The sequence below is a fragment of the Gigantopelta aegis genome, chromosome 3 (assembly GCF_016097555.1).
Source record: "Gigantopelta aegis isolate Gae_Host chromosome 3, Gae_host_genome, whole genome shotgun sequence".
NCBI classification, from domain to species: Eukaryota; Metazoa; Mollusca; class Gastropoda; order Neomphalida; family Peltospiridae; genus Gigantopelta; species Gigantopelta aegis.
In genome coordinates, this window is record NC_054701.1 from 60,200,207 (window position 1) to 60,214,642 (window position 14,436).

The window sequence follows — 14,436 nt, forward strand, 5'->3', positions numbered from 1 at the left end:
GATTTATATGTTTAATATTTTAAAATTGTTTCATTTAAACAACAAATGGGATCATTGATTATTTTAATAAAACCAAAATGGCAGCCTCCATGCGTGGCGTTTTTAATATTTGTGTTTTAAGCATGCTAGTAATCTCTTCTGTGCTTTAATTTGATAAAAATGGATTATAAAAAGAAGCATAAGTCCTCTAGGTCACATTCCCGAGAAAGGGACAGACATTCAAGACCTAAACTTAAAGAGAGTAAGCGATCTTGGCAGTCCAGAACCATCAGTGACACATCGTCGAGTGACTCTAGTTTATATTCCAAACCTGTTAAAAGAAAACGTTCAAAGCACAGTCATGAATCTAGACACAGGACACGGCATACGTCAAATGACAGATCTAAAGATAAAAAGTCTCATAAAAGAAGGTAATTAACTCTCAACTTAATCTACATATGCAGGCTCTAATCTAGAATCGAAAAAGCAGAAGTGACATCTTGATTGCCTTCACAGAAGAAAGGGGAGAAGTTTGATTAAAATAGGCTAATTGAACATTTATTGTAACATTTTGTATATTCTGATTTATACACTTGTTATAATCATAATATTTCAATATAAAATACTACTACTTCTAATAATAAAATTTTAACAATACAATTGTATGTTTCATTGGTTACTAGTCATTTAGTACCAAAGTTATTCGGATCCATGATGTTTCAAACCCCCCCCCCCCCCCCAGCCAGTTCGCCCCCAAATAATCTGTCAGTTCGCCCCCACGATGTGCCAGTTCGCCCCCAAATCGTTTCTAGCACATATTTTTCAAAACACTTTTACTTTTGTTTTTAAGTTTAACCACGTTTTTTTGAGGGGGATGGAACAGACTATAGGTAAAAAAAAACATAACGCAATAATCTCAATATAAGTAAATTTCCTTTATTAAAATAATTGCACCTTTCTTTCCTTTCAGCACTAACTTCAAATATAATATTTATTACAAGCAATACAGATGTGGAGGCACTGAATAGGAGACAACAATGACGTCATTACTTGACATAAAAATGACGTTAAACATATTGAGCACTACATTAACAGCACAAAGAGGAGAGAACCACACTAGAAACGTTTTTGACGTTCATCACAGATATTGTTTTCATAATCCATAGAGTTTTGCACATTCCTTGAGAAGACGACTGGCCGACATGATCTCCTGCTCGTAGTCATCCCAAAGCTGGAATAATTTCCCCTCCAAACTGTTTCCCGCCTTTCTTATTCTGCATTTTAGTTTCCCCTCAGAAACCATCCTTGCGTGTAGTGGCAAGAGAGCCACCTCCTTATGATTTCGTACATCCATTTCGTATCATAGTGCTTTGGTCATTTCGTACCATAGTGCTTTGGTCATTTCGTACCATAGCCATTTAATACCTACTTTTTACCATCTCGTAGGCGAAGTGAACATTTATTGTAACATTTCAAACCTCAATCATTTATTGTGCAGCTTAGTTGAATGATAGATAGTAAAATGTTGAATTACTGGTTTAAAAAATAAACATTAAACTAATGCAACTATATTGAAGCCTCCACCCCTTAATAAATAAAGAAAGAAAGAACAAGAAAAAGATGATATATTACTTTCATCTCCTCACGTTTTCGTTCATCATTATATTAATTACCAACTACACCTTGTCTTAGAATAACATATCAAGATCTTCTAAGACAAGCCAATCTCAGAAAAACCTTATTACCCACGAAGACCGTGTGTTACAAGGTATGTTTACACATCAACGTTTATTCGTCAACAATAAAAATAAGTGGCATACCATGACAAAAATAAGATACCGAGTATGAAATGACTTATGGTACGAAATGAACAAACAGACATGGTACGAAATAACCATGGTACGAAATGACTTGGGTATGAAATGACCAAATAACTATGGTATGAAATGACTTGGGTACGAAATGGTAAAATTGGGTACGAAATGACTATAGTATGGTACGAAATGACTATGGCATGAATTGACTGGTTACCGTTTCATTAGAAACATGATATTTTTAAGTATTTGATAATGTGTCCTTATGTTAAAATGAAAGTAATTTCTAAAATAAATGTGGACGACACTTGACTGGTTACTACAAAGTAAAAACACAGACCAACAAGGTACTAAGTGAGCTATGACACTAAAAATATTGTGGTCTTGTGTTCCAATGCCATCAGTATTATCATAGTTTTTGGTTAAATAAAGTTACTTGAAGATATCACCTACTATAAAACTGTTTTTATTCACCCCAAATACTGAAATGGCTTAAAACTCGTCCTTATGAATGAATGAAATATTTTGAGTAGACATATTTTGTTATTTGCGAAGGGACTGTACTCCAGTTTATATGTATAGTGGAACAAGTGTCTTTATATATATGACAGTTGTGTTCTTTACAACAGCTATCAAGGGCTTAGAAATTTAATAATTTAAACTGCAAACAATCCTGTTTAAAACAACAATAATTATGATAGTAATAATCTTTGCAGTTTATTATTTAATGCCATTCTTAGTGTAAAACCACATATATATACAGCTTCAAAGTGTCTGACTCACTATCATGTCTGACTTAAGATCAATTTACTCTACCTTCTAAACTAGTATGGCCCCAATATATATATACAAGTATATAGCCACTCATGTTTTAATGTGTCTGTCATGGTGGTCTGTCAACATGATTGTTAAATATTTGCTAATTTGTGCTTTATTTGTTACATTTGCATCAACATTTTGTGCTATGAGAAAATACACAAAATAAATGTTTTAAATAAAATGTGACTTTTTTGTTTTTCTTTTTACTAAAACACTATTAATTTTAATATGTATTTTGCTACACACATACATCATTTTGTAGCACTGATTGAAGACTATGTTGGAGTCAAAGCTACGTTATCATACCTAAACTTAATCATTATTATTCTATGGATAATTTGATGTCAGCCATGTATAGAATAGGAATTATTGATACCAAATCATATTTTACGTGTTTTGATACTAGTAAATACTTAAGAAGAAGCAAATAAAACCATGATCATTTTAATGGTAGAGATATGTCTCTGATATCATACATGTATCTTCCACTGAAAGAATTTTTTTTTTTAGAGAGACCTACGTGTACTATTGCCAGAAAGAATACAGTAAAAATAAGTATACAAACTGAATAGAAAGAAAAAAAACATCAATAGAAAACAAAATGCCCCTTCTGGGCCCCCCAAACCCCAAAAGAAACACCTGCTATTTAAACTTAAACATATATGTACAGTGTGGTTATAATGCATATTCTGGTAGATAAGTGCGACGTTTCATCCAAGTTGTGTTTCTGAATTATATGTAATTTCATAATTTTAAAAATAATTCTGTGGTTAAATGTTAATTTGATTTCGAAAATTTAATTAATAAATAATAATTGGATGTTTAATTACATGTCTGTATTTCATAAAGGCACAGCAGTCATTCAGATTCATCGTCTGTGGAAAGAAAGAAGAAGAAAAAGAAAAAAAAGAAAAAAAAGCATAAAAAGCTAAAGGAGGAGAAAAATAAGTCTTCTGAAGCAGTAAAACTAAAAGAATGTGGAGATGCAAATTCTAGTGAGAAGATTGGGAAGAAAGAAACTGAAGGTAAACAGATTCTAATAAACTAGATGTAGATGTGGTGTGTTGGCCTTACATTGGACGTTTCCCAAAATGATGACCACTGTGTAAATAGCCAGCCCATAGCCACTTCATGTGAAAAAGATGGTGTCTTCCATGACTTGAATTTATGGAAATCAAATTTGTACACAATATTTTGCATGATGTGTGCACGCTAGTCTACTGGTCCGTAGTGCCAAAAGATCCTTACAAAATGTAGCATCGTGTAAGTCCAAAGAAGGCTGTCAGTAGTACAAATCAAAAGAGAAGAAGTGATCAGAACTACCAAAAACTGTGAAAATGGCCGTATGTATATTAAATGGATGCAGGGCTCACACAGGAAATTTTTTTGGTTAAGCCAATTTTCAGAAATGTAGAGTATTTCCTTGAAAATCATTAAAATGTGGTTAATTTGAAGAATATTTTATTAGCCAAAGTCTAAATTTGGTAGCCATTTTGTATAAAAATTAGCAATTGGCTAATTTGGCAGTACACAGGGTGAGCCTTGTAGATGACTGCAGCGATAGAAGTATCAATTTCTCATTTCTCCACTGGACTAGTACATTGAGAAATTGACTTGTCCATCAATATTTTCACTTGTTCAAACAAATGTTTTGTTTGATTCAAGTACAAGGACCATATTTTTTATTGTTCAAAATTAAACTGCATTGAACATTTTTACTTGTCCACTGGACAATCATTGAGGTACATTTTGCTTGTCCAAGCAGATTTTCACTTGTCAGGACAAACAGACATGTGCTTGTTTCGAACACTGGATTGCACTAATTATTTCTACATTCAGCATGTTGCAGTCACAGCATGTTCAAAGAAAACAAATGTGTATACTATATAATAACACCATGTCACACATTGTTATTCTCAGCTTGTTAGGGTCAGATTTGTATGTCATTTTGTTATATCCTACAGCTAAAGAAAGTATCGGTCCCACTCCAAAAATGATGGCTCCAATGACTAAAGAAGCATGGGAGAAACAACAGAGTGTAATCAGACATGTCATTGATGAAACAACAGGGAGGCGAAGGTGAGCTGTAAATGAAAACTGAGTCTTTTCAATCATTAGATCATATTTAGTAAATATTCATTTGATAGCCTAACTGTGTTTTTATTGTCTTATTGTTCGGTCAAAGTAAAATCTTAAAATAACTTCTTCAGCTACAATCCGAGATTAAATCTCGCCTCTGAATTTTAATAAAGTTGTGTGTTTTTGTTATCAGTAAATAATCATGTTGTCAAGTGCTGTGAGACCAAATTTAATATTTTGTGTTTTAAAATCTTATCTTAACATTCATTCATCTTTCCTTCCTTCCTTCCTTCCTTTTCTTTCTTTTTTCTCTCGAAACCTTTTTCTTTCTTTACTTCTAACTTCACTGTTAACCCCATATACATTAAATAATTAAATTATGTACCCATGTTTAATTATACTGTTGTAATGTACCATATGTATTCATATTTTGTTTATAGTAGCACAACTGTAAGGTAGTGATATCAGGGCCCCCAACCCTGACATAAACTAGTTAAAAATTGAATTTAAAAAAAAGAAAGAAAGAAAGAAAAGATACCATTAGACAACATACAAGACTTATCTTCATCTTTTTATGTCATTGAATAACTAATGAGCTTAGAAGCAAGACACTCCTGTGGCTTCATAACTGGCTAACAGTGTATTTTTATGTCACCTAGATTGAAGATGGAAGCAAATTTAAACAATAATGGCGCATCATATCAATTTTCAATGCTTAAACATATATTTTTCTCTCTTTTTTTTTAAACTTAAAATTGCAGCTGCTTTAATATGTCTTTAAAATGGTGCAGTTTTAGGCTCATCATTTAATACTCACTATGACATGAAAAGCGGCACTAGAAGAAAAAAAACAAAGGAGAAAAAAGAATTGCAGTCATGCAGAAGAAGCAGTTTTTATTGAATACACATACATGTATCTTTTACTGAGATTCAGATGTTTCCACAAATGTCAGGTACGCTATTTTTTTTAGTAAAGATAATGATCATTGATAGGATCATGTTTCAAGACACAGTACATGTACTAACATTGATGATGACTAACCCCAGTGCATTTGATACATCTATAGGTTGGTAAAAGGAGATGGGGAAATCCTAGAGGAAATTGTCAGCAAGGAGAGACATCAAGAGATAAACAAGGTATTCATCGATTATAATATCTTTCTCTCATTTCGGCAAAAGCAAGATAGAAATAGCCCATGTGAGAAAACAATACATGATACATATATTCCATATATAGTTTCCTTTGACAACACAGAACTGTCTATATTTACTGACTCATCACTCAGGTGTTATGTTTATGATCCTGGAATGGAAGAAAGGAAGGAAATGTTTTATTTAACGACGCACTCAACACATTTTATTTACGGTTATATGGCATTGAACATATCATTAAAGACCACACAGATATAGAGAGAGGAAACCCACTGTCACCACTTCATGGACTACTCTTTTCGATTAGCAGCAAGGGATCTTTTATATACACCATCCCACAGACAGGATAGTGCATACCACAACCTTTGTTACATCGGTTGTGGAGCACTGGCTGGAATGAGAAATAGCCCGATGGGGATCGATCTTAAACCAACTGTGCATCAAGCGAGCGCTTTTACCACTGCCCCCACCCCCCGGAATGGATTATATGCCCATAGCAGTAACCAATTATGCTGATCCAACAAAGAGTGGGAAAATCTTTTTTATCCATAGTTGTGATACACATTTGTGTTTTGTTAGATCAAGCTAGCCTTTTGCAGTATGTCAGTGCAGGTACATGGCATCAATCCTTGTGGAACATCTGGTGATGTCACCAAATGATAATTTCACATATACAGTCAAACTTCGATAACTCGATCTTGAAGGGGACGAGGAAATAGTTCGAGTTTCAGGGAGTTTGAGTTTTCGAAATCAATATATAACAGTTCAAATTTGAAACTGCAATGCAGCTGGTTTATTTCGCTTAATACTGTAAGAAGCATGTGCTTCGCTGCCTGCCTCTGAAAGGCGAATAAATATATTAGTCACTTTTCCCCATGCCACCCCATCTCATCCCACCCCAGTTGTTGGTATTTTCGACGCCTGTCGTACATTAATTTTGCGTATATTGTAAAAGTAAGTAAATAAAACAAAAAGAATCACCTTGATGAATTTGAAATATATGCTTGGGCATATAGGCTACATGTATTTATTGACAGAAAATAAACTAAAAAAACAAGGCATTTACATACATATATAAATAACAAAAAGTAACGTTGGCATATTTTACAGATGTCAAAATATGGCGGAATGTAACTAACAAATAAAACACTGAATAACACAAGTACATTTGTTTTACACAAAATTATTTATGCTTCTCACCTCTACTTTCTTTCTCCAATCTGGCCACCCACCCTCCATTTCTGGGCCCTACGCAAGAATGCTAGGATGACAAGAAAGCAGAACTTTTTTAAACTGATCTGGCTCTTTCCCAGATTGCTCGATCATAACTAAATAACTGGTAATTGATAAACATTAACTGATACATAAAGAGCAAAGCTAAAGTTTGACACGATTCACGTCTTTGAGAGCAAAAACAAACAGCACTAACAATTATTACAAATGCTCTTTGATGTTAACTAGACTGTGTCTGTAATTAAGTATTACGTTGCGAGGCTCTCCACCACGGACGAACACTGACTCTCAAACTTAGGATCATTTCATTCCGCTTAGTCAGCGATCTATTCTTCTGTAATTATCACCCTAATCCTCGACAGCCAAGACCACCCGAGACAGGCGCGCTTTGCTTGCTTGACACGATTGACAATACATTCGTCTTTAAAATACTATCGGCAACGACAATTTGATCAATCCACATGCGTCGAGTTTTAGAGGTGCATGCTCTATTAAATCTTTATGGCGGGACCAAAGAGTTAGGTCGAGAGATTGAGATTATCGAGTTTTCGAAGGTCGTTATTACTAGTTTGTATAGCAACTCGGCCGGGACCATCACTTCAGATCGAGAGATCAAAGGTGGGGTGATTGAAGTTTAACTGTATATGCTATTAAAACATTTAATATATTTAATTCTTTATAATTTTTGGTTGCAAAGGAAATGAAAAAAATATACATAGCATATATACCTTTTTACAAAATCATATATTGTAGTCAGCATTGATATATTTGTATGTATGTTCTTTGATGACTCAAGATATTTACTTATTTTTCAGCAAGCCACCATGGGAGATGCTCTACACTACCAGGTTCAAATGGGACTTCTCAAGTAAAAGACATCATTAATATTTCACTAATAATATACACCTTCCTGCCGAACAGATTTTTAGTGTTTAGAAATTAGTATTTTTTAACCCAGTGCAGGGCTCATTTCTAAAAATCAGAATCCATTTCCAATAATACTCTGCATTTGTCAGGAATTATTTTATTTATTAGTATTAAATTCTGAATTAATTAGACCCTGAGTGAATCTATAACAATAGTGGATTATGTATGATACATGTATATATCAATTTTGAACAGAAAATGTTGGATCAGATTTAAAAGCAGTGCACTAAGAAATGTAAAGTGGAGCTGCATTATTATGATTCTTTATGTGTGAGTGATGATCTCCCACCCTATATCCCAGTGCTTTTCTTAGAAATTTAAATGGCCTCAACTATATATACTGATTTTTATCAAGGGAGGAAAAATTGGACAAACTAACAAATTAATTTTTAAGGTCTTCTTGGAATATAGACTTGACAGTGTGTTAAACCTAGACTTCATCAGCATGTCGATGATTATTGCTGTAACATAGGCATCAGAAGAACAAGAGTTCTAATAACCCCCCACCCACCCGCCCCCGTAACTTTCAAGCTAAGGTGGCAGAGTATGCATTATTGCCCCTGCCTCCAAATGAAAGACAAATTAATAACTGCCCCCAACATCCAATTTCTGGCATCTTCTGAGCCTATGTGTAAGATCAAAAATGAAGACTAAGTATATTATTAATTTGATTATGTAAGTGGAATGAATGGGGAATTGAATTTCACAAATCGGTGCCTGGTAAGAGATTTTCAATACTATCCTAGCACTACGATATCGTAAAACCATCGTAAGCTATGCCATCACGACGACACATGCCATAGCCTACAATGGTTTTAGGATATCATAGCACTAAGATAGCATCGAAAATCTAGGCCCAGGTAATTAGTTGTAGTAAAATTATGGATTGGGATAAAGGCAGATCAGTACAATGATTCTAAAATTGGATTACGATGACGAGAATGAAATAGGAGTATTACTGCGCTGTTGCCATCCATTTTTATTTTCTGTTGCGGTTTTTTTTTTTTTTTACTGTCTTGCTTTTCCTAACAAGGTACATATAATTTTGTGTACACCATCAATGCACCTCATTATCTTTAGCCTTTATATTTTATGTTTATATGTGAATTCTAGCAAAACCATTATTTTAGTATTAGAGGCTGTTCATAAGTATTAACATTTTCACAAGCATACAAACCATATACTTTGAGAATGGGGGTGGGGAGAGGGTAAGCAATACCCCATACACATTTAAAACAAAAAATGTAGAGACCAATTTTCCTTGCAAAATCTACTCTCTTTTTTAATGTGTAATTTTTGGAGGGGGCAAGTGGGTAGCCAGAAAGTTTTTTTTATGCTTTTGAAAGTGTTGACACTTGTGAATAGTCCTTTATTTTAATGTTTCTATAGTCTATTTTTGGACTTAATGTGACAGCAGGTTTACCATGTTTGTTAGTCTCTTACCAGTTCAGCCGGAGGGGACTACAGGTTTCATCTCCGTTCTTCTGTCTGTCCATCCCACATATAGGTTTTTTTATACTTTTTTTTTTTTTTTTACAATGCATCAAAATACTGAGCTGAAATTTTGTGTATAGCTTTATCATGTACTGTTACAGATCATGTTTGATTTTCATGGCGATTTACCCATTTTTCAGTTATGGTCCTTGAACTTAGGAGCTACAAAATGTTGTTTGTGCCTGGTAGGGGACATGTATTTCTTCAGCAGTACTCTTAGAATGCTTGTTGTGACATGCAAATTAATATGTTTAAGACTTGTTTTAAAGTTGCTTCATCTCATGTGCTTTATGCCTAGATCATATGGAGGATATGGTGATAGGGATCCATTTTTTAGCATTTAATATTTTTATGAATATGATCATCTTTCTGTGTTTTGTTTGTTCCATTAACTGATATCATAACAAAGTTCACAGAATATTTCTGGGACAGGTAAATGAAAATCACTAAATAAAGAATTTATTATTATATACTCTTCAAAAAAAGTAGGGGAACCTGAAATATTAATGTTAATATCAACTATTAGACTGAACATACATTTTGACCACAGACATCCTAGTAAAGAACGTTCGTCTATTTATCAATACATGCATCACACAGTTGCCCCGTACTTGTGCATGGAGTGTCATTTCGATTTTGACAATTTCCAGTAATGTCCATTAATCACTGTGGAACATTATTTCTGTCAATCGTTTTCTTTCTGTTGATCATACAGTTGTTATTGTTTTGTTTTTAGTTATTTTTATTGTTTGAATTTGTGATTTACTGATAAAAAAAACACGTCTACTTTCAAATTTCACTTATGACCTCAATCGTCCTTCAAGATCTTTGGTGGTCATAAAACCTTCTGTAATACTGAACTACCAGTTGTAATGTTTGCCCAATTAATTCACTATTATCATATAACCATTCCCCACAGCTAATATACCTTCCAACTTTGGCAATTGTAAATTCTTATTAGAGTTTTTCCCTGCGTTTTTTTAAAGAGTATATCATTATTTTCATTTTTAAGTGGTTAATATAGATCTCAAATGTTTCCAGTAGATTTAAAGACAATCACAGATTGACCGAGTTGAATTTCTACTTCTAGGTATTAGTGGAGATTTTTAAGTCATGAAACATCCATCAAATCTATTGTTAGGATATGTGTTGATTTATAAATGAGTTACTAAAAAAAAACATGTTGAGATCTGGGGGGGGGGGGGGGGGGGGGGGGGGGGTTTACAAAGCCAACCAGTAGCAGTGTATTTAAAACATTTCTTGTGCAATAGCATGAAATAATTCAGGGAACCAAAACCACACACCTTTTCAGTTAAATGAATTACCTCACTTTAAAAAGAAGTGGGGAAAAACAGATATGCTGTTAGGTACAACATTGTATAGTACTTCAGGAGTGCATATTAATTACTCATGTCTGTAGATACAATTTGAAAATTATTCGTTGTGGAATCCTGGAAGAATTAGTACTGTATGCTTGTGATTCAATACACAGATATATAATTAAAAGTCACATAACTTGATGTGAAGAAATCCTTTCAAGCAAACCAGAATTCTGGAGAATAAAATGTTTTGTGTACTATAAACATATTCAATGCCACTAACAGGTGCATCCATAGATTTTCATCTCAATGGATGTTTTAAAAAAAATCAAATTGAAAAAGAAAAAAAAACTTGCAAAGAAAATAATTCAATTAAAATTTGAGTTATTATTTTTCAGTCACTGTGATGAATATTCATAGGTGCATCTATAAACCCAAGTTTCTTTGATCAGTGGCAGATCCAGAAAATCTATTTAGGGGGGCCCCAGTGACATGAGGTGGAATGCCAAGGGAACTTTGGGGGAGGTTTGGAGGGGGATCGTAAAAAAAAAATGAAAATATATAATAAAATTATAACTATCGCAAAATTTGGGGGGGGGGGGGGGGAGCCTGCCCCCTCTCCCCCAGATCCGCATCTGTTTATCTAGAACTTATAGTTTGTTTGAAATGTAAAACTTTAATTTTGAGCTAAATTCAAAAAGTTGACACTGTTGGGAAAAGTAATAACCACATCTCAGCATTTTATTTCATACAGGTCAGACAAAAACTAATGTTTAGCTAGAAATACTATACACTTTTGTAAGAGGACCAATTGAATTTCAGGAATTTAGTGCTGGAAACGTAAAAATGTAGTTGCAAATGTGATTCATAAATGTTTATGTGGACACCATTTTGTTTTGTAAATATATGTGTGCCTGTACAGTATTTTGTTGTTTAATGATCTAGCAGTTTATTTATTAGCCGTATTTTCCACTATTCAGAACCAAATTTAAATCTGTTTTGTCATAATAGCATAATTAAATTTTCAGTCAAGCATGTTTCTTTCTCATTAAATGTTTCTTTAAAAGCTTCATTGAAAGTTTACACAACAAATCATATATCCAGGTACACCAACGAGAACAGCCAATGAAAAGGTTTCATCTACCAAACCATCGTTGATCAAGACAGTTCATTTGAATGCAGACACTGAATGGACAAGATGAATGAATTATGAAACTTATAACATGTAAATAAATGCTATTCCCAATATCTTTATTTTTTGCGTTTACTTGTTTTTGCTTTTGGTGCACCCATTAGATATACAGTAAAGTACTCTTATAATGAACTGCAAGGGACCAGGAACATCGGTTTGTTATAGCAGTATTTCGTTGTAAACATTTACAGAAGTGAGCGTTTTCATTCAGGAAATCAGCCATTTTGGATTTTTCAAATTTAAACACCATAAACACAAGAATTAGTGGGGTAGGGTGTTTTTTTAAATTTTATTTATTATCACCAATAGAAGCAAATACAATGTTTTCACATTTCCACCTGTTCTCCCAAGACCAATGTATTAATTAAATGCAAGGCCGTGGTATATGCTGTTCCATTTTTGTCAAAATGCATATAAGAGATATGTTGTTACCAACTGAAAGGTTAAACAGTTTGTTTTGTTTAATGACATCACTAGAGCATATTGATTTATTAATCATCGGCTATTGGATGTCAAACATATGGTAATTTTGACACAGTCATAGAGATGAAACCACCTACATTTTGCCATTAGTAGCATGGAATCATTTATATGCACCATCCCACAGACAGCATAACACATACCACAGCTTTTGATATCAGTCGTGCTGCACTGGCTAGAGCAAAAAATAGGCCCACCGACCGACCACGCATCAAACAAGTGTTTTATCACTGGGCTACATCCCGCCTCACCCCCCACCCCCCACCCCCCCAACTGCAAAAGCATATCTCATGTGGAAACAATCGAGAGATTTATCCAGGCATTCTACAGTACCAAACATTGGCCCCTTTCCAAAAGCAAATGGCACTAAAAATTCCCAATTTGATTGTCATGTTATGTCATAGGGTTTTACGTGCACATTCAGAACAAGCTGTTGTAGCACACGCCTGTCGTCGGCACGAGCCGGCTCCTCCGTCCATGACAGGAAAGGTGGGGGGAGGGGAGAGGAGGGACCGCATGCACTGGCAGGTGCAAGGGAGCACCAGCAGCCTGATCAAATCGGTAGCAGGCAGGTGGTGGTGGTGCTATGGAATTTGAATGGAGCAGTTAAATGCCAAAGAGAAAAGGGTGCGCAATTTTGATCGAGGGAATTTTGCGCAATTTTTGAACGGTCGGTCGAAAAGTAAATGGCCAAGCTAATATAGGTTTTGATATTAGTGAATCAAGAGTAGCTCATTAATTTTAGACCTACGATGCTGTGGTGTCTCCCAATTTGATTGTGTTAATATAATTTAAATAGTATGCATTGTTTCATTCAGTGGCCTGAAAAAAACATACCAGTTATGATTTTTAATTGTGCTAAATTCTTAATCAACATCGGACAGAAGGCCCTGCTGATACGTGGGGAAAATAGTCGACAGAAGGTTAATGGTAAAATTTGATTTCTTTAACATTACTAGATTTATTAATCAAATACTTGGTAATTATGACAATGTCACATGTAATCTTCAGAGAAAACCCACTACATTATTCCATTAGTAATAAGTGGTCTTGTTTTTAATATGCATTTCCCCCAAACAGGACCGCACATCCCATGGTCTTTAATACACCAGTCAAGGAGCACTGGTTGGGATGAGAAAAGACCCAATAAGAGGACAGGTCCACAGAGAAGATTCGATCAGGATCAGACTTTGACCCAAGCACCTTTGGCGAGTGCTCCAACGCCGTAGCTACCTGGTAGATCTTGATTACCATTAGTCTCTTAACAGTTCTTAATACATTTTTCTTTCTTTAACAGTCCTGATCTGTTAGTGTTCTTTCATTCAGTTCAGTTTCATTGTACGAACTTAAGCTTCTTGCTTGGAATGTTTTTGTTCTGTACACTGGTGCATTACCCGACCGTGTCTATAGAAATTGGCTATTGGGTGTCACAAAAGGTAAGTATATGAATGTTTAACAACAATCCAGCACAAAAATACACATCGGCTATTGGTAACACAGGCTGGATCTAGCTTACTTGGTAAAGCACTCGCCCGAGATGCTTGTGTCGAACCACCTCATTAATCCATTTTTATTTGGAACTCTGTAGAATTCAGCTATTCTTTAAATAACCCACACAACACAATAAATATTTTGGTATTCTCTAAACATAAATGACCACAAAACACTAAGCTGAAATACGCCGTTTATTTCAAAGATGTAGTCTTGATTGCCATAGGCATGTTGTAAGCAAGGGAGGGAACAATTTCAAGTGACATCCACATAACCATTCATTCCAAAGTTATCAAAATTAACAAATAATAAAAAAACATCAGTGTAGGTAACTGCACTCTTACTAAGAATTGGTTTCAATCACAGTACATTACCATTACCAATATTTATTTACATGCTCATATACCACTAGAGTTTCGAGCATGTTTGTCCCGGGTCCAATCTCTGGATAGCCAGT

General features: G+C 34.5%; 1 protein-coding gene across 1 annotated transcript; it reads left to right on the forward strand.

Annotated features, from left to right (window-relative positions):
* Positions 1–86: 86 nt before the first annotated feature.
* Positions 87–10,251, forward strand: LOC121368350 (ADP-ribosylation factor-like protein 6-interacting protein 4). The gene is made up of 5 exons (XM_041493042.1): positions 87–410; positions 3,462–3,637; positions 4,577–4,691; positions 5,759–5,828; positions 7,892–10,251. The coding sequence occupies exons 1-5, from the start codon at positions 160–162 to the stop codon at positions 7,946–7,948; spliced, it is 669 nt and encodes a 222-aa protein (XP_041348976.1). The 5' UTR covers positions 87–159; the 3' UTR covers positions 7,949–10,251.
* The last annotated feature ends 4,185 nt before the right edge of the window (positions 10,252–14,436 follow it).